This window comes from Aythya ferina (assembly GCF_964211825.1).
Source record: "Aythya ferina genome assembly, chromosome: 1".
Classification (NCBI taxonomy): Eukaryota; Metazoa; Chordata; class Aves; order Anseriformes; family Anatidae; genus Aythya; species Aythya ferina.
Genome location: NC_140296.1, coordinates 147142883 through 147166692, shown reverse-complemented (window position 1 = coordinate 147166692; position 23810 = coordinate 147142883). Strand labels below are relative to the sequence as shown.

General features: G+C 43.3%; 2 protein-coding genes across 3 annotated transcripts in view; one reads left to right on the top strand and one right to left on the bottom strand.

Moving 5' to 3' along the window:
- The first annotated feature begins 1718 nt into the window (after window positions 1–1718).
- Window positions 1719–18502, top strand: SVOPL (SVOP like). Its single transcript, XM_084532532.1, has 13 exons — window positions 1719–1916; window positions 2307–2378; window positions 2618–2742; window positions 4166–4229; window positions 5853–5978; window positions 6259–6387; window positions 7440–7513; window positions 9403–9608; window positions 9738–9849; window positions 10538–10619; window positions 12123–12212; window positions 12586–12699; window positions 15529–18502. The coding sequence occupies exons 1-13, from the start codon at window positions 1830–1832 to the stop codon at window positions 15538–15540; spliced, it is 1293 nt and encodes a 430-aa protein (XP_084388658.1). The 5' UTR covers window positions 1719–1829; the 3' UTR covers window positions 15541–18502.
- Window positions 14295–23810, bottom strand: part of TRIM24 (tripartite motif containing 24) — a 63350-nt gene continuing 53834 nt past the window's right edge. For both annotated transcript variants that reach the window (XM_084532439.1, XM_084532438.1), the window contains exons 16-19: window positions 22167–22299; window positions 20681–20755; window positions 19827–19976; window positions 14295–18750 (exon numbers count right to left, since the gene is read on the bottom strand). In XM_084532439.1, coding sequence (XP_084388565.1) covers window positions 18541–18750; window positions 19827–19976; window positions 20681–20755; window positions 22167–22299 — 568 coding nt within the window. In that variant the 3' untranslated portion in view covers window positions 14295–18540. The remainder of the gene's footprint in view (window positions 18751–19826; window positions 19977–20680; window positions 20756–22166; window positions 22300–23810) is intronic.

Genomic DNA, 23810 nt, shown 5'->3' with positions numbered 1-23810 from the left:
GCAGGAAGCTGCTTTGCTGGCTGATAGCAAAGGTTGCTTTGTGACCACCTGAAGGTTTCACAGTTAAATCCCAACCTTCTCTGGCAGTGACCTGGGACCCCAACAGGAGCTGAGATGGCCGCTGCACCGAAAGAGGCAGTAAACACTATTGCCTTGGAGGAAATCCACACAGAGGGACAAGAACCCCCCAAAGGTAGGTTTGTGTTTGCAGGACTAGAAATTTTGGTCCTCGTGTAGTGGGGTAGAGGCAGGGTTCTGTCACTCCAGTTACCTACAATCTCTGCACATGCAGCCACGGGGACCAGCTTCATACTGCTCCTCTCCCAACACAGCTGCCAGGCTTGCCTTCCACCAGCAGCAGTGGAAGAGCTGCCTGCCTTGGTTTCTATGAAATTATTATATTTTTTTTCTTCTGAAATTCTGTTCCATTTCAGGGTTTGACCTGACCAAGCTGGAAGATAAACGTCCTGACAGGAAAATTTGTACAGCTCTGACTTTACCTAAATAAGAGCTTAAATGTATACATGCACTGAAAGCTTCCTGCAAGCTCTGTTTATAAAGCCATCCCAGCTCTTGTCTTGAGCTGCTTGGTTTGTTCTTGAAAGAAAATGAGGAAAAAAGCTTTAGGAGACAATATCAAGCCCAGAGCCCCAGCTGTGCCTGTTACAGCAGCTGTGACTATTGTAGAGCTGGGGGGGCAGGACAGTCCCCAGCCCTGGCTCACAACACCCATGCCAGGACAAGTTAGGTGTTTCCAGTCTCTCTACTGGTACAGTTCACATTAAACGTTCATATTTCATAAAGACCTGAGGAGGTACAACTTGACGAATGATTCTGTTTTGTTTTGTCTCTTTCTTCCCCATTGGTGTTACAGGGCAGAAGACATTTACGGTGGAAGAAGCTGTGGAAACCATTGGGTTTGGGAGGTTCCACATCGCACTTTTCCTAATCATGGGAAGCACCGGGGTAGGTGTCTGCAGCCAACTGCACGCTACCAAAAAAACGCTCTCCTCTTCTTTCTTACTGTGCAATAACAACTGAAAGCACCATGCACACATATTGCAGCCCCCCTTTTTTTTTTCACACATACTTTCTCAAGAAGGATTTCTTTTTTTGTCACCTTTGTCCAAAATCAACATTGGATGAAACTGATATTGAGCCTATTTCAAGGCAAAGCAGAACAGGTTGCCCCGGGTCATCCTGGCCTTGCCCCTGCCCTGGGTCACTGTCCCACCTCCTGAGGGTTAGGTTCAGCCTCCTGACTGCATTTTTCATGCCATCCCCAGGGCACCCAAACCCTGTACAGTCTGACACAGGATGGCTGCCCTCCTCTCACCCTTGGCCACCTGGAAAACCTCCTAATTAACTAACTGACTGGGTCCTAGGTTAACAGCACATCTGGTTTGGGAACCAGGGCCAGGCTGGGGTGAAGGTGTGATGGGGACGTATCTGTGAGGATTGCCACAGCTGAGACGGGAAGGCCTGTAGCTATGAGTGAATAATGGCTTATTTCTTAACTAAAGCCAGCTGCTAGGAGCAAACAGACAACAGAACAATTTTTTTATTATTTTATTTTATTTTATTTTATTTTATTTTATTTTATTTTATTTTATTTTATTTTATTTTATTTTATTTTATTTTATTTTATTTTATTTTATTTTATGTTAGGGACCTCTGTGGAGGCACCACAGTTTCACAGGGCCTGTTTCAGCATGGTGGGACTGCCGTGGCTGCAGGCTAGGTGGGGCTGAAGGCCTTCACCCTACAGGCTCCTCACATTTTCCCTTCTTGCTAACCGTGCACACTTGTTCCCAAAGGTGGCTGAAGCCATGGAGATCATGCTAATAGCTGTTGTGTCCCCCCTCATCCGATGCGAGTGGCAGCTTCATGACTGGCAGGTGGCTCTAGTGACGACGGTGAGTGACTTGTGCTCCCCCATGCAAGTCATCCTCCACAAGGGCAGTGTCTGCAGCACCACCAGGCTTCGTAACATACATTTCCCAATAGACCAAATAAATTCCAAGGCCTCCCCTCGGGGACAAGCCACAACTTTAAAATTCCAGGAAGCAATCTGTCATAAGCACACATCCATGCCCAGAAGTGTAAAGCCAAAATGAGCCCCCCAGTTCCTGACTCTTCAGAAATCCTTGCCACCCTTTGCTTGAGGACTGACCCTATGCATAGCTCCAGCACTTTGGTTCATCCTCCTGCCTAGAAAGCATTTAGCTCACCTCCATTTTAGAGAGCAGCGCTGCCTGGTGCTGCTGGGAGTGATCACCCCACAGCTGTCTTCCAATTCCCTGTAGATGGTGTTTTTTGGCTACATGGTCTTCAGCATAGCGCTCGGGCTCCTGGCCGACAGGTATGGACGCTGGAAGGTGAGTGGGCACCGGGGCTGTTCGTGCCCTTTCCCAGCCCTGTGACAAGCCATGAGGGGCTGGCCACCACCTGTCCCCTTGTCCCTTTGCTGTGCAGTGTCCCTGAGGAACTGATCCCATGAGAGTCCCGGGGTTTGTTGCATGGGGCTCAAAACCCTTCGGATCAACCCGAGCCCTTCCCAAGTTCTCTGGAAGGCTGGGAATGCTTGGTTCTGTGACCCTGATTTTGCCCCTTGCAGATCCTGCTGCTCTCCTTCCTCTGGGGAGCCTATTTCTCCCTGCTGACCTCGTTTGCCCCATCCTACATCTGGTTCGTCTTCCTGAGGACCATGGTGGGAGGCGGCGTGTCAGGCCATGCGCAGGGGTAAGGCCGTGCTTGGCGCCTTGTGAGGAGCACCCTGACACCAGGTTCTGTTCATGAATAAGCGAGAGCACGGCTCTGCTTTCCTTCCTCCGAGGAGGCACCCAGGGGCCCGCAGGGGCTGTATTCCTGGGTTTAAAGCAAGAAAGGCCCCACAGCTCATTTTGGCTGACCTTGGCGCAGCGCCCGGTGTCTCGTGCGCTGAGCCTGATAAGCTGAGGCTGCGCGGTGACTGGGAGGAGACGGCCAGGAAGGGGCCTCCGAGGGGGCTGGAAGTGCAGAGGAGAGCAAATTCCCACATCGCCTTAAAGCAAAACGCTGTTCTGTAATGCCATCGAATCCCTGTCCATCTACCTAAGCTGCAGTTCCCAAGGGCTCCTCAGCCCTGGGACAGAGAGGGCAGCTGGTTTGCATTAAACAAGTGACAGGGGGATTATTAAGCACACATATTACAAAAACAATTAGACAGGTAACAGATGAGTAAAGGCTGCTTCCTTGTAAAAATGTCACAACAATTCTGCTTAGAGTAGCAAATTCTTGCTGAACTGGTGTAAAACCTTCCCACTTAAATGAAACTTTTTGCCCTTTTGGTGCAGAAGCAGGGAGGTGTTTTTTGCTTTTTTTTTTTTTTGGGGGGGGGGGGGAGGAAAAATTCACAGTATTAACAGCCACTTCACTAAAAGCCTCGCAAAATAAGTGATTTCTTTTGACTCTGACAGGGAGACAAATGCAACATTTCAGTTTTTTCCATGGTTCCTCAAAGTCTGGGTTGAAACTCAGGGCAGTCAAGAAAGATCCTGTTCCACTCGAGGGGCTGCGGGAGGTACAGCATTGCCCTTCCTGCAGCAAACTTCTCTCAGCCTTTCCCTCACCTCCCTTTGAGTCTCCATGAATGCTGGTTGGAATGCATGATTTTTGCAAACCCACTGCCAGGCAGGACAGCCCAAAGCAGGCTGCACTGGCCCAAGAGCCCTTTGCTGAAGCGAAGGATGGGAGGCTGGTGCTGCCAGCAGAAAGAGACACCCCATGCCCAGGTCGTGCCGCCACCAGCCTCCTGGGGCTTCCTCCCTCAGAGGATGGAGGGCAGGACCAGGGAGGTAAGGTGCTTTCAGTCCCTTCTGCTGCTGGTGTTGCACATTTTATGAAACACCTTAACAGCTGAGATGACAGAAAGAGCCAACACGGACTCTCCCCTTCTCTTTTTGGCCACGAAGGGGATTTATGCCAGGCACCTCCCTGCATGTAACCTGGAGCCTTCCTGACTGAGGGCATGTTGAGCAGGTTCCCCCCGGGAGCTCAGCGGTGGAAGAAGGGTGGTCTCTCTGTCTGCAGGCAGCCACTTTCAATACTGGCTGGGCTGAACTGCTATTTGACTAGTGCAGACATTCTCACTGTCTCTTTCTGCCTTATTTCCCCTTTTCACTAGGCTTATCATAAAAACAGAATTTTTACCTACCAAGTACCGAGGATACATGCTGCCCTTATCCCAGGTAAGAGCCAGTACTTTACTTTTTCTTCTCATCCAGAGTCCCAGGAGATTTGTCCTGCTACTGTTTGAAAACCAAGTCTCCGACAGGCCAGCCTGTTTGTGTTAGTCTTGGGCCAAACAAGTGCCTTCTGCCTCCTGTGCTAAGAGCATTATTAAGGATGCACACTCACAGCTGCATGCAGAAGAAAGCAATTCCTTTTCAGATAACTGTATGCTCCTAACATTGTGGGGAGACTGAATGACAGCTGACATCCAGCCTTTCGGGTACCTTGCTGATAGGTATTTACAGCATTGCCTGCTGTAATGGGGTCAGTGCTGGTGGGCCATCACTCGAGAGCCCGGGGCAGCACTGCCAGCACAGGGCTTCACCAGGAGTGCGTGTGTTTTCTCCACTGAGAAGCAGGATGAAATAGTAATCATGGTGCTAGATGGGGCAGAGGATGGTCACAGCTTCACCTGTGCTTATCCCACCTTTCTTTGGGGTGCACCAGGAGGCCCTGAGCTCTCTCTGTTGTTCACAGTGAGCAAAAAGCTCATGCAGATGTAAGTCAAAAGTGAGATGGTCTGAGGAGGGGTCTCCATGGTCAAGGGCAGCTCAACATTTCCAATTGGTGTGTGCTGGGGGTCTCACATTGGGTAAATACAAACCTTTGAGTCTGAACGATGGTAATAATCTGTGATTAACGAGGCAGCTCCCAGATGAGGTCCTGGGCTGGGCCTCTCCCTGCAGGGCCAGCATAGTTAGTCCCAAACTAGGCCAGAGACGTGCTGGAAGGGATGTGGCTGCCTGTGGGACCAAAACCACAGTGAGCACGACTGGGGTTATTCCTTGTTCAGCCTCCTGCAATGACCGCTTCATGCATGTGCAAATGGTTTGTGAAGGCCTCACTGAACCCATGAATTCATCTGGCTGTTGGAACAGAAGGGTTGGTACACAGTCTTGGTGGCAGGGGTAGTTTGCTTTTCATTATCTTTGATACCAGGGCTTCATTACCCAAGTGTCATCAGAAACACAGAGGTTTATAAAGAGGAATAATCTTGCATTTCTCCCCAGAAACATGTTATTTCTGCCCACAGCTTACTCATGAATTTGCTGTGGCTTTTGCGAGTTTGTTTGTGATTTGTACTGCTGGAACTCCTTTGTGTGGTCCCCCTGAAAGGGACATTTCTTCTGACAGCAACAAGTGAACTGCGGGGAGGAAAGTACTTGCAGGTCTGGGGCCAGATTCTCCACTGGTATAACTTGGCACTGGAGACCCACCAACTTTCAGCAGTGGAAGTCTCGACCCTTTTGCCTTTGGTGCTTGTAAATCTGCTGCTACCCTGCGGAGATTCAGATGAGAAAAATTCACAGTCCTGATTGTTAGCAGAGAAGCGACTGGAAAAACAAACGAGGCTTTAAGTACAATAGCAGCTACAGCACATATTATCTGTTTTCATCCAGAGCTAATTTATTTCCCTCTTTCCTTCAACCCAAACTCAGCTTCTCTGACAGCCGTAGGATAGCTCAGTTTGAACTGCAGCTCTCCCCAGGACAGATCCCCACCTATCCAGGGAATGAGACCAGAAGGGATGAAAATAAGCTAATCGTTGCCATGTTAACCCCTCCTTTTCCCTTGGAAAGGTGTTCTGGTTGGCAGGATCCTTGTTAATCATTGGCCTGGCATCAGTGGTGAACCCAACCGTCGGCTGGCGGTGGTTGATCAGAATCGCCTCCATCCCCGGCATCATTCTCATCCTGGTGTTCAAGGTAGGAAGAACCTCTCTACCCGTTCACCACTGCACCACCACCAACCTGGCGTGTCCCCAGGCACCAAGAGACATCACCCTCACTGTGTCAGCAAACCACGTCTTCTCCAGGTCACTCACTATTCAGAAATACCAACCCCAGACATGAGGACTGTCTTATTTCTGTAGAGTGACATGGAAAATCCCTACTTCTAGTGCTCGTGGGCAGGATGGGTGGCTGTGGGCAGCACAGGCTGGTAGGAGATGGGCAGGAGGGCTTTCTACAACTGCTCTGCTTTCAGTTCATCCCTGAGTCAGCGCGGTACAACGTGTCCACGGGGAACACGGCGGCTGCCCTGGCCACGCTGAGGAGGATAGCTGAGATAAACCGGGCGACAATGCCCGAGGGGGTGCTGCAGGAGCCCCCCAAGGTAAGCTCAGCCTGCAATGCTGCCTGGGGACATGCGGGTTGCTGAGGGCACACCATGATTTTTTTGTGTTTACTGATTTTGCATTGCTTGTCCTATTTTTCTTAGCTATCCTCCTTATTTTGGGACACTGGGACCTTCCCCTTATCTGCTTAACATACTCCATGCCACTGTTATGCCTGCACATTCACTTTTGAATATACAAGCTTAGTGTAATTTTCCACCACAAAAGCACAATTTATTTCTCACACTACCACCACTGGATCCTCCCAGAGTATCCCCAGCACCACGAGACCCAGGACCCATTCCTTGGGGTCCCCCTAGGTGCCATGACCATGGGACAAATGTCCCACCTGCAGGTCCCAGAGCCTTTCCCAGCCACTGGCCTTGCTTGTGGGCCAGCTCCCAGCATCCCAGGTCCCTGTAAGTGGAGCCAGAGGGGCAGAGCAGGGGAGGACATTTCGGAGCTGCCACCATTTCCACCTCTTTAAAGAGGCTGAGCAGCTCCAGAGCTGATCACTTCTCATGTTCAGGGCCTCAGAGTTATTATCCAACTCTTTTAAGTCCCTTCCCTGGACCTCTTTGCAGCTTATTCAATCCCACAGGCACCAAGCATTGTCCTCAGCAATTCATGCAAAATGTATTGTATTGGAATTAATTAGGATTAAAGCTTTGCTGTAGTTTAATTGAATTTATGTAATGGAACCACATTGGCCATGCACAGGGTTTTTGTTAGTTGTTCACCCTCCTGGGCTTCAATAGTAATAATAGTAATAACAACAACAACAATAATAATAAAGGCAACCACAAAACTATCCCTGTTCTCTCAGGCATGTGGGGGCCAAGGTGGGGGATTGCAGGGTGATCTCTTCTCCCCCCCCCTCCATCCTTTGCAGACTTCCTCTGGAAGAGGGGCTTCCTCTCCAGAGGGCTGGTGGGGCACTGTGCTCTTGGGGCAAATGTACTGGCACCTGGGCACCAGCTGCTGCTGCTGAGTTCTTGCCCTTGTGTAAAAGATGGCTTTTAAGCAAATCTTTCTACTATTTAATTTGCAGGAAAGAAGAGGAAGGTTCAAGGACCTCATCCATCCCAAATACCTAAGAACCACTCTGCAGATATGGATTATATGGTAATTTTTCTTTCTTTCTTTCTTTCTTTCTTTCTTTCTTTCTTTCTTTCTTTCTTTCTTTCTTTCTTTCTTTCTTTCTTTCTTTCTTTCTTTCTTTCTTTCTTTCTTTCTTTCTTTCTTTCTTTCTTTCTTTCTTTCTTTCTTTCTTTCTTTCTTTCTTTTTTTTCTTCTTCTCTTGCTTATCAGCTTTGCAGGACAGGGTGACTCAGTCAATGAGAAGCAGGAGAACTCATATCAGCCCACAATGAACACCACATGTGCCCTCAGTTTGGTTTCACTTCATGTTGCCAGCTTGTTCATCCAGAGAGGAGGACAAATGCACTGCTTCGCAGGCCAGCCCACGTATCAGTGAGACAGTGCTCAAACAGAAACTCGTTAACTGGTACGACTGCCACTGGCTGGGGAAAATTAAGAAGACAGACGAGTTTCATTTGCCATGTTCCCAGTAGCTGTATGCATGGGTAATATATGTTTCATTGGCTGTGCTGTCTGGAATGGAAATGTATAAATAATGGGTCCGTGGGAACTCATTGACCCAAAATCTTGCTAAGTCAGGCTTTTAATATTTTATGTTTTCCCCTCAACTTGCGTGAGTATTATGAAATATCTTTTTGTTTTTAATCCTGCTTTCTCTCCTACTCCCCCAGGAGCCACCGGCATGTTCTCAGGTTTGCGTCCCCATCCCTTCATGCCCTCAGCATCCCCCATGTCCCCAGGCAACTCATTTCATTGCCTGCATTATGGAGCTTGTTTCTGAAACTGCCGGGGGGATAAAAAAAAATAATGAAAAATTACTTCTCAGCCTGCTTATGATTAGGCATATGCTGAATTACTTGATAATGACACAGCGAGGCTGCCACCACCAGTGCCCCGTTCTTGACAGCGAGCCAGGGTGCGGTGTGAGTCTCTCCAGCAGGATAATGAAAACTCCTTTTAAAAATCACTGTGAAGGAAGGACGAGGAATAAAACACTTGGACAGCTACTGCGTTTGAGCTGCAAGCACTGGGGTCTGATTTAGAGACACCCTTCAGGCAGGGGAGGTTTAGAAGTGTCTCCCCATACAGACTGGAATAAGACAAGGGACTACAGTGGCACACGCTCCCTGCCATGACCACGACATCGCTGCCTCCCAGCCTGGAAGGACCAGCAATTGGGGTGGACATTGGGACAACTTGTTCCCAGCTGGATCACCACAGCTCCTGCCCAGAGGCAGCAATACTTTGCAAAGCTGTAGGCTACAACCAGCATTTATGGAGGAGCTGAGAGATGTAGGAGCATTTCCTTCATTTAAAAGTGGAGCAGGAAGGTGGCAGTGTGGGCTGGGAACATCTGGGCAGAGCGGTAGTGTTAATGTCAGAAAGTACCTCAGGATTTTATCAATTACAAATCAGCAAGCTCTTGGCATTAATCCCTTAACAAGAGCCTGTAGACTTCATGGCTTCTTCACATCCTTTCCCTGGGGTAACACAGCAATGATGGGAAGGGGAAAAGACAACATACATCCAGCATTGCATCCTGCTTTCTCAGAGTGGCTGTGGGGCAGTGGAAATGCAGGGGTGAGCTTCACCCTCATCGGGGTGCTTGGCAGTCCAGGTGCCCTGCAGCACAGCAAAACCCAGCACTAATGAGCAAGCGATCAGAGAGCTACGAGATAGGGTGGAGGAAGAGAGGTGTGTGGATGTGTGGCAGTGCTCTGCCATACACTGGGTGCCCACTGAGCTGGTGGGTGCCCGTGTCACCACTGGGCTCATGCTCATGGGGTGCCCATCCTGCAGCACCACGGTGCTGGTGTGTGCAGGGAGAGTCCCAGGACACCCAAAACCTGCTGAATTTCATTGCCCAAGCATTTCCTCACCTTCCCTGTCAATGTCCCCGTTCATCCCCACAGGCTTGGCATAGCTTTTGCTTATTACGGAGTCATCTTGGCCAGCGCCGAGCTGCTGGAGCGGGACCTGAGCTGCGGCTCCACGGCACCGCTGGGGGAGGAGGACCCCGGCCCTGCCTCGGAGGAGAGCCGCAGCCCCTGCCACTGCCGCCCGTTTGGCCCTTCTGCATATCAGACCATGATCATCAGCACCGCCGGGGAGATCGCACGTAACCTCCTCTCCCCTCCCTGCCCTTCCAGGCCCTCTGTGCCACCAGCTCGTGCTCACTGTGCCATGCTGCTCACTGAGCACCCAGTGGGGTCACCTAGCATTTTACGCTTCTCCTTTCTGTCTCTAGTAAATCCTGTGAACATCCTCGGCATCAACTTCCTCGGAAGACGCCTGAGCCTGTGTATCACCATGGGATGTACGGCGCTCTTCTTTCTTCTCCTTAATATCTGCACCTCCAGGTAGTTGCCATCAGCATGCAGGTGTTGTGTGTGTGTGGGGGGGGTGCAACTTCCCCTACGTGTACAACATTCTGCTTTCATGCAGTCTGGGGAAATAGAAATGATGTGAACAACATCCACGAGAAAGGATACTCACTCTTCATTTTTCTTTTATTATTATTATTATTTTTTATTATTATTTTTTAGCTGTGGCAGTTAAGTCTCTTCTAACTTGTAGAGCCAGGCACTTCAAAAAGAGCTTAGAGCTCCAAGGGAAAGGTTTTGTGAGTGCTGTAATTATCAGGCTGGTTCCCTCTCAAGCTAGCAGAGCCTAACAGCTCCTAAAAGTCAGGGGGCTGCAAGTTAAACTCTGCTTTAATCTAGACTGGGAGGCTGCAAACAGCCATTAAGGTAAACAAGCTCCTGTGAGGAGTCATTAACTTGGGTACCAACCTCTTTGCTGCTATTACTGTTATTATTTTCAGTTTTCTCTGCCTAATCTCTAGCCTGAGACAGCCAGCATGTTTGCTTGTAGCTTCTTTATAGAAGTAGCAAACGTCCTGCCAATGGACTGAAAAACAATTACATTTGTCAGCAATCAACTTTTCCTTATTTTAAAAGCCCTATCACAGAGAATACATTAGGTTGCGTCTCTGTTGATCACTGTTCAGTGACACTAACTCTTTGCTCCACGCTGCTTCCCCTTTAGTGCAGGCATGACTGGGTTTCTCTTCATGCTTCGTGCCTTGGTTTCAGCAAACTTCAACACCATCTACATTTACACAGCAGAGGTGGGTCCTTCTGAAAGTACATGAAGCTGCTGGGGCATGAAAGCCCATTTGCCAGGAATGCTGCTATATTTCTTGACGAATTCAAGTTATCGTTCTTGAACTAAGTATGTCTTGCTTCCTGACTACACTTTTCTTATATGAGATAAGAGAAGGAATCAGAAAACTGGTTGGAGGTGAGAAGAGCAGGTGGGACAGGAATGCCCTACTGAGCCACCTGTTGGTCAGCTACTACTAAATGTGATTTTTGAGGGTGTTGTGTACGGACATCTTCCAGAAGTCTCCATCTTCCCCCTTCCTATCCCTCTGAAGTTAGACAATAGGCTACCACTGAAAGGAACCTTTGCCAGCACTTAAGGGACTGATGTAGTTAGTATATCGAGTTTATATATATATATATATATATATATATATATATATATATATTATCACCTAGTGGAATTTTTGTGTCCTGTCTACAAATAATTTTGATCCTTTAGAGAGCTTCTCCTTCATACAACTTTGGAGCAGTGAGTGCTGTGGGTTACCTACAAATTGTTTTCATTTAAAAACACCACTGTGTGAAATTTAATGTATTGACTTTCAGATTGAGTAAAGTGATAAAAAGCTAATAGTTGTAGCTGCCTGGGTTGGCCTGATAGTGTGCCATACTTCTTTTAATAGCACACTATATTTACATGTGCACCAGTCTTGAATAAATACCAGCCTTTAATAGTCCAGAATCAGATGCTGTTGATGTGAAGCCCATTGCTGGACTAGCCATATGATAAACCATCAATACACACAAAGTAATTGAGGATCAAAACCAAATTTAGAAATGCCCTTCCCGTCCACATGCCTGGACTCTTCCTGACTTACCTTACATCCTCTGGCTTGGATTGATAAAATACAAAAACAAAGGCTTAAATGACAATACTTGCTAAAATCTGTTGACATTAATGGGATATAACTAAAGTTAAGCAAAGCACGTACTTAAGTGCTTTATTGTCACAGGTGTTATGAAAATATGAGATATGAAAAAGCAAATACACAAAGCATGTTCCTCTAAGCCTGGAGGTTTCTTAACAGCGTTTCATTTTCTTTCTCCTCCTTCTAAACAAAGGCGTTGATGCAAGTAAATAGGCTGTCTTGAAGGCTGCAGACAGTATCCTTTTTTGGGGTTTTCAGATACAGGGCCTGGCATTATAGATTGATTTTTTCCTTTAGCACCTAGCTTATGGTCTGTGACTTTGACCTGAGCAGCTCAGTGTAACTAGAAGAAAGGTGTGTGTCTCACCCTAAACCTCTACTTTGGGCAAGAAATGTCAGATTTCTAATGGCACAAATAAGACACAAAGGAACCTTTAATTCTTTTTATATTTTAAGAATATGGCTTTCCATATCTTATGAATCTGGCTGCAATGGGTATCTCTGAAGGAAAAAAAAAAAAAAAAAAAAAAAGAAAAAGGGGGACACATATCACAGAACATTGTCATGTTAATCCTATTTCTTTCTGGCCTGGTTTAGGTTTATCCCACTACAATGCGAGCCTTGGGGATGGGAACAAGTGGGTCATTGTGCCGTGTTGGAGCCATGGTTGCACCATTTATCTCACAAGTAAGAGCATAGCTGATAATGTTGGTAAACCTTGAGGCAAACATTGTTATCAAATACACTGACATGCTCCTGAAGTTCACAAAAAAAGCTGATGCACTCAATCTAGGTTGTGGTGGTTTTTTCCAACTCATTAGTTCTTTATCTGACATTTATGCAGAGTATTTTGGTGGTCTTTGCCAGATGTAGATCTGGATTAATCTCTTCACAGAGCTTAAATTGCGAGAATTTGTTGCTTTCTGAAAACTCTTAGATTCACAAGACAGATTGTTTTTCTGCCTGTTGAGTTTCTCAGGTGTTTGTAACCCATCATCCACTCTTTAATTCCTAATTAACTGCCGTGTCCCAAAATCAAACTATTGTTTTTTATCTGCAGGTTCTTATGAGTGCTTCTTTCCTTGGGGCCCTGTGTCTTTTCTCATCCGTGTGTGTTGTGTGTGCAATCTCTGCGTTCACACTGCCCATTGAGACCAAGGGCAGGGCACTGCAGGTTTGTATTGCCACTCCAGGAGCTCCTGCATAGCTAAAAGCTATTTAGAAACTAGTAGGTTTTGATTTGGCCAGAAAGCACCCCAACCTCTTCTGAGGGTTCATAAGGCAAAATAAGGACTGACAGATAAACAGAGGAAGGTGCTGTCATAGCAACTTAAAGCACTGTTACCCCAGTTGCCTCAGCTCATTTCTCATGTAAGAACAAACAAGAATGCCAGTCCTAACCCCAGATCCATCATGGCAGCATGTTAACCTAAATTAGCGTAAGCACTTCTTTGTCCCAACTTGAAATTGCTGTGCATATTCTGCTCTGCCTCTGTTGTATGCAGAGATAATAGCAGATACAAGTAACACCTGAAACTACTAAATCCACTTCTACATCAAATTCAAGTCAAATGCCCCAGCTACATCAGCGCTTTAACCTAAACCCTTATGACTAGTGTTTCCTATAAAGCTTCAGAGGCAGTCAGACAAAACACTAAGCACAAAGATTAAGAAGGAATGTCAGTTTGAACTCTGATAGCCTCCTATGCCCAAGTAGCACTGATTTAATTACTAGAGGTGGTGAGCAATTCTGTGGTTACAGGCAATTCAGCTGTACCAGCATGGAAATTTTCATACCATGCAAGAGGCAGGTCTGCATCACTCTGCATATCCCTCTGCAGTCTTACCCTATAAGCCAGAAGACCATGGGCTAGGTAATCCACGTTCTTTAGCAACCTAGGGTCAGACAGATGTTTGGCCAAACTGCTTTATGTGGGATTCAGGACCAGACTTAATATATATATACATATACAAACACATACATGCATTATATGCATACAGACATGCGCGCTGAATTTCATTGGGTCACATCTAAGGTTTCCCATGGGTATGTGGGACAGTTAACCTTAGAGATTTTGGGAAAGAAACATATTAATCATTGCTTGCCTCTTAAAATGCATGTCTTTTAGAAATATGGACTCATGTTTTTATGCCATTTTAAAATATCTACATGATATTTTGTAAATGACTAAAAAAAATATAAAAGCTTAAAAAGCTTTAAGTGAAATTTAATAAGAAGAAATTTGAGTAGAGAAAGCAACTCATTTTTCCCATGTGGGTGAAATTCAACCCCATGCACAGATGCCAGGGACCCACAATCCCTCAACTGGTTGGCTTTACAAAAATTATTAAGCAAACACTTCTTTAAAACTGCTTTAAATGCAAAAGGAAACCTCTGATTCAGATACAGATAGATTAATGTTGGCTGAGATAAATGGGAATGTAATGATTCCTTAATGGGAGGGGCTCTTCCCCTGCAAATGTAATGGCGTTATTCCTTGCTACAAGTAAGAGTAATAAGCTCCAGTTGCTGGCCTTCACATGCACAAGTCAAAAGGACATAAAAATAAAAATCTGTAGATCTAGTTGTGTACTACAAGACATCATCATTAGATCGTATATTCAGTTTGGTTATTCTTCTTTAGAGGTCATTTCAGAGATTGTATTTGTATACGTAGTGTCATTCAGACATTGCTGAATCACGACTGTTGAATGTACTAAGGGCAGTCATCTAACCCATTATAAAGTTTAAATGCACAATGTAAAAGCTCTTGAACAAGGCAATATTTAATCCTAATGCTCCAAACAATAGATGTGTATATAACATTAAGTGAAACAACTGAATGAAACACATGTAGGAAACATTTTGTGGAATCTGAACAGTGACATTTAAAAATCATACTGTCCATTGTCTGAATGGAGACCAGTGAGGAGAGGTGTCCACCGAGGGCCCATACTGGGACTGGAACTGTTCAGTGTCTTCATTGGTGACATGGGCAGTAGGATTCAGTGCACCCTCAAGTGAGGCAAGTTTGACACCAAGCTGAGTGGTGCAGTTGATGCTCTAGAGCGAAGGGATGCCATCCAGAGGGACCTGAGCGGTGGGCCAGTGTGAAGCTCATGAAGTTCAACAAGGCCAAGGGCAAGGCCCTGCGCGTGGCTCGGGGCAATCCCAAATATCAGTACAGCCTGGGGGATGAATGGATTGAGAGCAGCCCTATGGAAAAGGACTTGGGGGGATCTGGGGGATGAAAAGCCTGACATGAACAGACTGTGTGCTTGCAGCCCAGAAAGCCAACCATACTCTGTGCTGCATTGAAAGAAGTATGGGCAGCAGGTCTAGGGAGGTGATTCTGCCCATCTTCTCTGTTCTCATGAGACTCCACATGGGGTACTGTGATAGGTTCTGGGGACCCCAACATACATGTAAGGAGGACATGAAAGGAGGGCCACAAAAACAATCAGAGGGCTGGAACACCTTCCTTTCCTATCAAGGGACTGAGAGAGTTATTTAGCCCAGAGAAGGGTTCAGGGTGATGTTACTACCAGCAGGTGTAATGATAAGACAAGTGTTAATGGTTTTAATCTGGAAGAGGGTAGATTAGATATAAAGAACAGTTGTTCAATTGCTCACTGTGAGGGTGGCGAGGTACTGGAACAGGTTGCCCGGAGAAATTGTGGATGCCTTAACCCTGGAGGTGTTGAAGGCCAGGCTGGATGGGGCTTCAGGCAAAAAGTGTATCCCTACCCATCAGAAGGGGTTGGAACTAGTTTATATTTAAATTCCTTTCCACTCCAAACTATTCCACGATTCTATTCTGTATCTGCCTCAGGTTATTAGGATAGCATCAGTCTGCTTTCAAAATAGCCATGAGGATTGCCTATCAGAGGCAAGACCATTAGAACACATAACCAAGTGGATGTCCTTTTCTTCTGTACCCATTTTTGTTTGTTTTCATGTGCATTCTATTAATTTTTTGTTTTTATTTTCCCCCTTTTTTAGCAAGTAAAATGAAAGCAAGTATTTGATGGTGGAGTGGATAGGAAAAAAAAATAAACCTTTGGAACCTGTCATTTCCTGTGAGCTGCATTTGATGGTTGCTTCTCCATACCCTTTCCATTATAAATAAAGAAAAAGGTAACTGGAACAGTGTAAAAGCTATGATTTGCATAGACAAAGGGCAACTTTCTCACATACATTCCCTTTCCTGTGATTCAATAAAAAGATGCTTTCTACTGATCCTGTGAAGCAAGATGAAGACTGTTTACCACTAGTGCTAATAGTAGTGCCAATGTCATGTTGCAAAAAAATGGAAAACCACCACTGTCATCATTGCTTCAGGGAACTGAGGCAATGAAGAAAAAAAAATACATGAAGTAGATAGGGGCTTCACAATATCAGCCTGAAAGAATGCATTACTTACCTTTAAAAAACAAAATAGCATTCCTCAAATACTTGTGCATACATCATCTGAATTGAAGTGGTTAATTTTAACATCTCAAACGTCATTACATGGGCAATTTCTGAAGGTTCTTAGGGTAGCATTCGAGATCACAAGACAAAAGTTGAGTCTGACTTTTCCAGCGGGTTATTTAAACAGAGATATGTTCAAACAGTTTACTGAAAGAATTTTCTTGTCTTCATGCCCACTCACCCCCATGCCTGATGGTAGCACACAGATGAGGTTCTTAGGAGGGAGGAGGCAAGCACAGCTTACCACAAGAAGTTCCTTGAAGACCTACCTAAGGGCTTTCTGTACCAAAGCACTCGTGTCCTGACAGCAGCTGTGGCAGGCTGGAATGAGCTAGCCTGACCCATCTCACTTAAGATGGCACGCCAGCAAAGCACACAAATCACACGCTCATCTGGACATTCAAATCTAACAGTGATGGTCTGAATGGCCAGCTGCCACAGCTCCCCAGTTAATGCAAGAGTAAGCCAGTGGGCTGGATGCCCAGGAGCCTGACTGACTTCTCAGCAACTATCACCTGCATTGCTTATGCAGCCTCTTCCTCCAAGCTAGTAAGGAACCAAGAATGATTTCAGCTACTATGTTAGAGCATGCCTGTTTTTGTTGTTTGTTTTTAAATATTTTTCTTATGAAAACACACCTGAAGCTTGATGAAAACGGGAAATAGACTGATGTAAGGTCATTCCTTAGCTTCTTTTCCACCTTCAGCTCAGGAGGATTTTTATTTTTTTTAATTATTTTTATTTTTTGTTTGTCTCTGTTTTGAACTACACTGCTGCAAAGTCTGAATGAAAACCAGACTATGGAAGTCTTATACCGCATTCACACTTCTTAACAAAACAGAGCATGAGGTTGTGGGTTGGTTGGGTTTTTGGGTTTTGTTGTTTGTTTGTTTTGTTTGTTTGTTTTTTTGAATAAACTACTATTTTTAATTTGTTCAAGTGTTGGTTGCATGATTTCAAAATTTTCTGTTTTGAAGTGAAAAATCAGAAGCAGAGAGAGAAGCAAGTGGACTGGAAGAGCACATCAACACTCATCTCCCCAGTATTTTCCACTGAAGAACAAGCTGTGTATGAAGCTGTATAGGTGTCTAATTTCACTGCTAACTGTGTTAAGCCTAATAAACATGTGCTCTCAACTTCAGGTCCAGAGAAACACTTGTCAGCTTCCTCTGGAAGCACACTTTCTGAGTGCATATGTACACGTCAGGGAAACACAAGCAGCACTTGTGTCTATGCTTGCCAGTGATCTATCCACAGCACCATTATCTGTGCTACACAGCAAGTGAAAAGCAGGCTTGTGTACACACACATCTTCGTAATACCATCTGAAACATATTGGCACCATCAGAGCTCAGTTAATCCAAGAAACTGCTTGTTCTCCCTAAAACTCAGTTTTCATTTAAGATGGCATAAATGAAGAATATAAATCAATAGCTGGAGCAGCCACAGACAAGTACTTCACTAAATCTGAAATTGCTGAGGGCAGAAACGACTATCTATGTGGTGGTCAGCACCTCTGGAAAGTAGACAGAACAACAACAAAAGTTTGTCCTCATCTGATAATTTTAACAAGAACATATGAAGGGTCAAAGAACAGGACTTTTTTTAAAAAAAAAAAAATCTTCCTCTTCAAACTTGTGTACTTCCAAGAGAATAACAATGTTGGCTGTATGCTCACAACAGTATTTAGGAATTTGGAAAAACAACAAGACCTTGTGGACGAAAGAATATTTCCCTCCCTCCCCCAAACATACCCAAAGATTGACTGGTAGTTGCAAGCAAACATTTTTTCCTCCAGACTTAGCCTTTGACTCCATTAAACAGGAACACATCAAACTTATGAGACACTTGTTAAACAACATAGTACAGAAATACCATTATTTCTTGCTGGTGCTGAGAAAAGTGGTACAAAAGCACTGTATCCTTTGCTTCCTCTATTAAAAACTCTCAAATTCCTTTTTTCCTTCCCCCCCCCCCTTTTTTTTTTTTAATATATTTTTTTTAATACACTCTCCCTTACATTTTAAAATGACCAATAATGTCTTTGGGAGTAACTACATTTTCATTGTACCAGTCAGTATTGTAGGACAACAATATTACACCACCTCTTCTCATGGCTTGTGTTAAATACAGTACAAAAATCAAGTTATGGCCAGCCACATGCCTTTGGTAAAATTAAATGTCCAGTGAGATCACATTTTCTTCAAACTCAGAAAGCCATTCAGCTGAATCCATGTAATGTTTTAAAACTTAGTTCTATACAAACTTATTTTCTTCCTCAAAGAGAAATTAAACAGCTGTCACTCCACACAAATCATAAATTCTGTTCCGGTTCCATAAGTATGATGAAAGTTTGGAACTTCAGAGAAGCTTTCCACATGTCTTGGATCTCCATTAGATTTGTGTTTCAGACAAGGTGTAGGAAGTCTAGTAAATATCCACAAACCTACAGGTCAAAGCAGTCATGACTTTTCCCCTTTTTACAATTGACTGATAAATATTCTTAGTTTTTAAAAAACGTTCCACAGTCACACATGCGTCTCATTTAAGCAACTGACGGTCTTCTCCTTTGAGGCGTTTTTTCCGGGGATGTACAAAGTCATCATCTGAGTCATCACTAAGTTCTGTGTTCTCTCTTTCACTCTGGCAGTTAGGCTGTACAGGGAACTTTCTCTCAGGATACAGGCTCGTTAGAAGTTCTTCAAAGTATGCTTCAAGTTTCATGCCAGCATCAGCCACTTCTGAATCAGGCTGTTGGGTGAATTAACAACATCAATACATCATGAAATAGCTTTATACCTAAAGGACTTAATGTGATTTAAGTGCTCTCATAAGTTACAAAAATCAAACAGCAGTAAGAACAGCACCAAGAATAGCATCTTGGGAACACATGGTACCCAACAGCACAAGCCTGCAAAACAGAGGGAGAGGGCAGACCTTTTGGTCCACACCCCCACTGACCTTTTTCTCTGATGGATTATCACAGAAGCTAACTGCAAAAGCCATGGGTTGTGAAGTTACATAAAAAGAGTCTACCACCTGTTCTATCCTGCCTGTTACAAAAAAGGTTGGTTTATGCTCTGAAATATACAGGTATGCCTCAAGGGTATTAAAGTGTTTTGGAATAACCACATGAAATGCTTTAGTTTGCCTAGCTTACAGACCTATCTTTAAATTATGGTGAATGTATTACTAGAATGGATAATGACTGAGTTTCAGAAGACTAGGCCTGAAGTCATTCATAGCTACCATGGCTGACAAGTTTCCTGAAGTAGAAGTCACTATGGCAGGTGATTCCCAGCTACTGAAGATGTCTGGATGAGAACCCAACTGAAGCCACTTAAGAAACCTTATTCCCACTGTTAATTCTGTCCCTTTTTGTGGTTCACTCAGTACTTGCAACCCTTTTTCAACATGTATTACTCCCTTACATGCAGTGAAGGACAACAACAGTCTATCAACATTTAACTAGAAGTCATAAGGGTGAGTATAGACCTTCCAGAAGGAAAACTCCACTGAATTTAAGATTTGATGCACTCAAGATTAAACCAAGTTTTTAGTCAAATCCTCACCATTAACCTCTATAATGAGCAATGACCCTACTCCTTATCTGTTGTTCTGCCACTCAGCGTGTTTGTTTTAAGCCTCCTTCCTTCTACAAAAAGATCTTTACTGTGTACTCATCTAACACCAACAGTTTCAAATGCAATTTATGTTTTCACTAGGGTCTTATCATCAACCTATGTTTAAATAAGTTCTACCCTCACTGGAGTCTTCCTGAAAATGTCTAAGCTTACAAAATCAGATGAGAGATCTACTTTTCTAACCTCATTAAATTCAGCACAGTTTTGGAAAATCAGTCTGAAGTCAGCCACAAAATCTTCTGGCTTTGTGTAGAATGAACTGGACACTTGAAGTCTTTTCTTGATGGTTGACAAGTCCATTGGCTTTTTGATTATTTTGTAGTAATCAGGAACCTAAACAGAGAATTATTTATTTTAATTATTTATTGAACAAATTACATCTCTTAGTTTAAACTAAAATTTCCAGCTAATAGTGAGAAATTTAGTTTCACAGAATGGCCAAGGTTGGAAGGGACCTCAGAAGATCATCTAGTCCAACCCCTTTGCTGAGCAGGATCACCTAGAGCACGTTGCACAGGATGGCATCCAGGTGGGTTTTGAATACCTCCAGAGGAGACTCCGTAACTTCTCTGGGCAATCTGTTCCAGTGCTCTGTCACCTTCACATTAAAGAAGTGCCTTCTCACAGTCAGCCAGAACTTTTCATATTAGTACTATGCAGTACTCCAATCTTCAAAAATCAGGTAATTTATTTTTTTTTTTTAAAAAGAAATATGTATCACAATTCTTTTTTTTTTTTTTTTTTTTTCTCTTTTAGTGATATCACTTGGCATTGTAAAAACAGTAGACAGCATCATAATTTACTTTTCATGCCTATTTTTGAAGTACTTTTTGAAGTAAGGTTAGCTCTTGGGGAATCATACTAGTGACTCCCCTTACAACCCAGTGTTTTGTTTTTCAACTGCCCTTCAGATAGTTTTAGTAGAACTAAAAATGTTCAACGCACTCAATGTGCAGGAAACTTGACTTCTGATAATGAGCATAACAATGCCATTACAACCACTTCCATTATGGAAATGAAAGAAGTGAAGTACATACCGTGGGAGGAACTGGATCTTGAAAAGCAAGACTCATTTCATGACAGTAGAGGTAGAGCAGCAATCTTTCACATTTCTGTATCAAGAAAAATAGATACCCAAGTAAAAAAAACTACATAATTTGTCCTAAAATAATGAACTACAGAAAAAAACGAACAAATGCTCAGTACTCCTCCCAGGCCCTAAGCAGAAAAGTGAGCACAGAAACTGTATTAGGAAGCAAGCCTGTCATAATTAATGGTCTGCAGCATTCATTCTCGCAATATTTACATCCTATTATTATTAATTCTCAAATGCATGCTATGAAGCCTGACGTAGTTACTAACAGTGTTATTCAGTATTTGCTGAGTCCAGCAAACATTCCACAGAATAAAAATAGCACATGTGGCTCTGAGCTTTTTATAAATATTCAGAGACACAACTTTTTTTTTTTTTTCTTCCCCTGATCTGGGCATAACTGCTCTGTAACTGCAAAGCCTAGAGTGCCTTTTGTTAGCAGTGAGGAAAAATCTATTCTTTGTGTACCCAAGTATATTAAACTGGATCTTGAGCTTGGGAAGAGATTCAGAAAATAGTTTTCTGTGACTTTATGCTTGCTGATCTTTCACTGGAATATTTACAAGACTTGTAACTTACATTTAAAGCAAAATACGAACAGAGCTATTTTTTTCCTTCCAGACTGCAAAGGCAAACAATGGCCCTACCTGTAGACTAAGCTCCCAAATACAATATTCATCTCAGTATATTTACACAGGTTGCCAACAGGAACCAAGTAAAACACTGCTGAAGTTTCCAATAGACCTCAGAATTGTTTTAAAATAAGTTTTTAATAAAGCAACAAAGAGATATGAAAAAATTAAAAAGACACCAACAAAAATAAAAAAACAAGAAAAAAAAATCAAGAATCCAAAACATTCCGGCAAGCAGTTCAACCTTCTGCTCAAAGGCACAAGTTGTTTTTGTTTAACTCTGAGGTTTAAGGCAAAACCAAATTACGGTAACTTGTTTGGTTTTCGTTTGTCTTCAACACTTTTCCACCAGAGTATTCGGAGTTTCAAACTGATATAAATTATTCCCAGATACTTTTGTTAATCTGTGCATCTTCACTAGGAGAGATGCTACATAGCTTTTTTAAAAGAATGATAATAAAGTGCTTTAAAGACAAAAATCATTAGTTGATAAAGTCAATCTATGCTAAAAAACACAACGAAAAAATTGCTCAAGGCAAGGTCACTGTGCATTAGGTCACTATTACAAACAGCGCTCAATAATTCCTAGAATGCAGCCCCAGTTCAGAGCGTCAGACCACAGGCACTTCTCAGACTTTCAGAATGTGCTGTTCAGCATGTTTACATGAAGGCTGCTAAAACCTCAGAGCTTATTAAAGAAGTTATTTATCCTTTTTACCATCACTTGTTTGATTTTTGTTTGTTTGTTTTAAATGCATGCATGTCATAGTACAAAAAAGCAGCAAGACTCATCCTTACCCTGCGGTCTATTGGCGCCAAACCCACAGTATCTTCCAGTTTTCTTTTTTCAGGGCTGTGAGTGGGTTTATCACAATCATATTCAACTTCTGGCTTGGACAAATCCCGACAGAACGTACAAATCCACTCCCCACTAAAGACAAGACAGACAGAAACAAGACAGACAGATACATTAGCCTCACTCTTGATAAAAGTAGCACACTCTTGATAAAAGGCTTTCAACAACAGGGGAATGGTTTGTCGTAAGACTAATGGTGTCTACTTTTATTATTGCTAAAACTTTTCACTCCTTTGAAAAGTTTCACAGAAGTTCACAAAACTTTGAAAAGTTCATAAAACTTTGACCTCCTAGAATTCAACCAAAGCATTATTAAGAGTTGTACTTTGTAACTACTGAGAGACTGAAGAATTCATTTACAGACAAATGACGTTGGCCAAACAGAAGGAAAAGTGTTAAGTGTTATATAGCAAGAACGGTATTTTCTCTCTACAAGCTTTATCTATCATGTATCCAGATTAACCTAGACAAAATTTCTTTTGGAAAACTGGATATTCTTCAATCCCTAAATAAGCTTTCAGCTATTTCTGATTTTATCAATTACAGTCTAAGAATACCCAATAGATGTAATTGACAACATATGAACAAGACAAAACTAGTTCTGGAAGGTGACTGCGTTCACTGACTCTCTCATACAATTCGTGAACATCTCTATGTTTCAGAAACCCTATGAAGAGTCTATGCTTTTAATATAGTTCTCTAGAATAAAGACTTGTGGAGAACTTGCACTCTTACAGATAACCACAAGAGGGCTGAATTGTACTTTATATAGTAGACAACTCAGCAATAACCATTTATGGGACCTAACTGAGAGTACTTACTCAGAGATCCTATAAGAGCTTTGGAAATGGAAAACAGCTTCTTCAGAACCTTTCAGTTCATTTTGATAGTAAGGCAGAAGACTTCCAATATTTTAAAAAAGAAAAAGTCTTACTAGTACTTATTTAGAATAATCTTCCACCATCTGCTAGCTTTACTATACAGAAATGAATAATGGCATTTCCCTTCAAAGAGATTTTTGCCTTCTCCTGTCTTAGCTTAGCAGATTTATTTGATATTTTCACCTCTGTACCTGGACCAGCATCAAAGAAATGATGTGACAGATGTACAAAAATAGATATAAGTCATCATCTAAAGATCTTATAATACAGGAAATACATGGAAGATAGAGAGAAGGCACATTCAAATATCCAAGAATCAGGAAGAATGTGATGGGTTGGTGCGAAGGGAAACAAATGCAGAGACCTTGTGAATCTATATAGGAAAGTGTTCTATCCACCTGAAGCAAGAAAAAAAAAGGCAATCACGAGTAAACTGAGATGCTGACATGATGAAGGAATTTTTTGTGTTTGAAGGAACTAATCCTAAGAGACCATAGTTTGTGAAATGTACCATTATAGTTGCAAAAAAAGCCATGAAGATGAGAAGAAAAATCTGGAGCCAGGAGGAAACTTAAGCTAAAATGTGGTTCTGAAGTCCAGGAACCTATATCTGTATGCACCTTTACAACACCGAACACTTTTCAGAGAAGTTGTTTTTGGCTTCCTTGCTCTCCAGACATCATCATCTCAGTTTCCATAGAATGA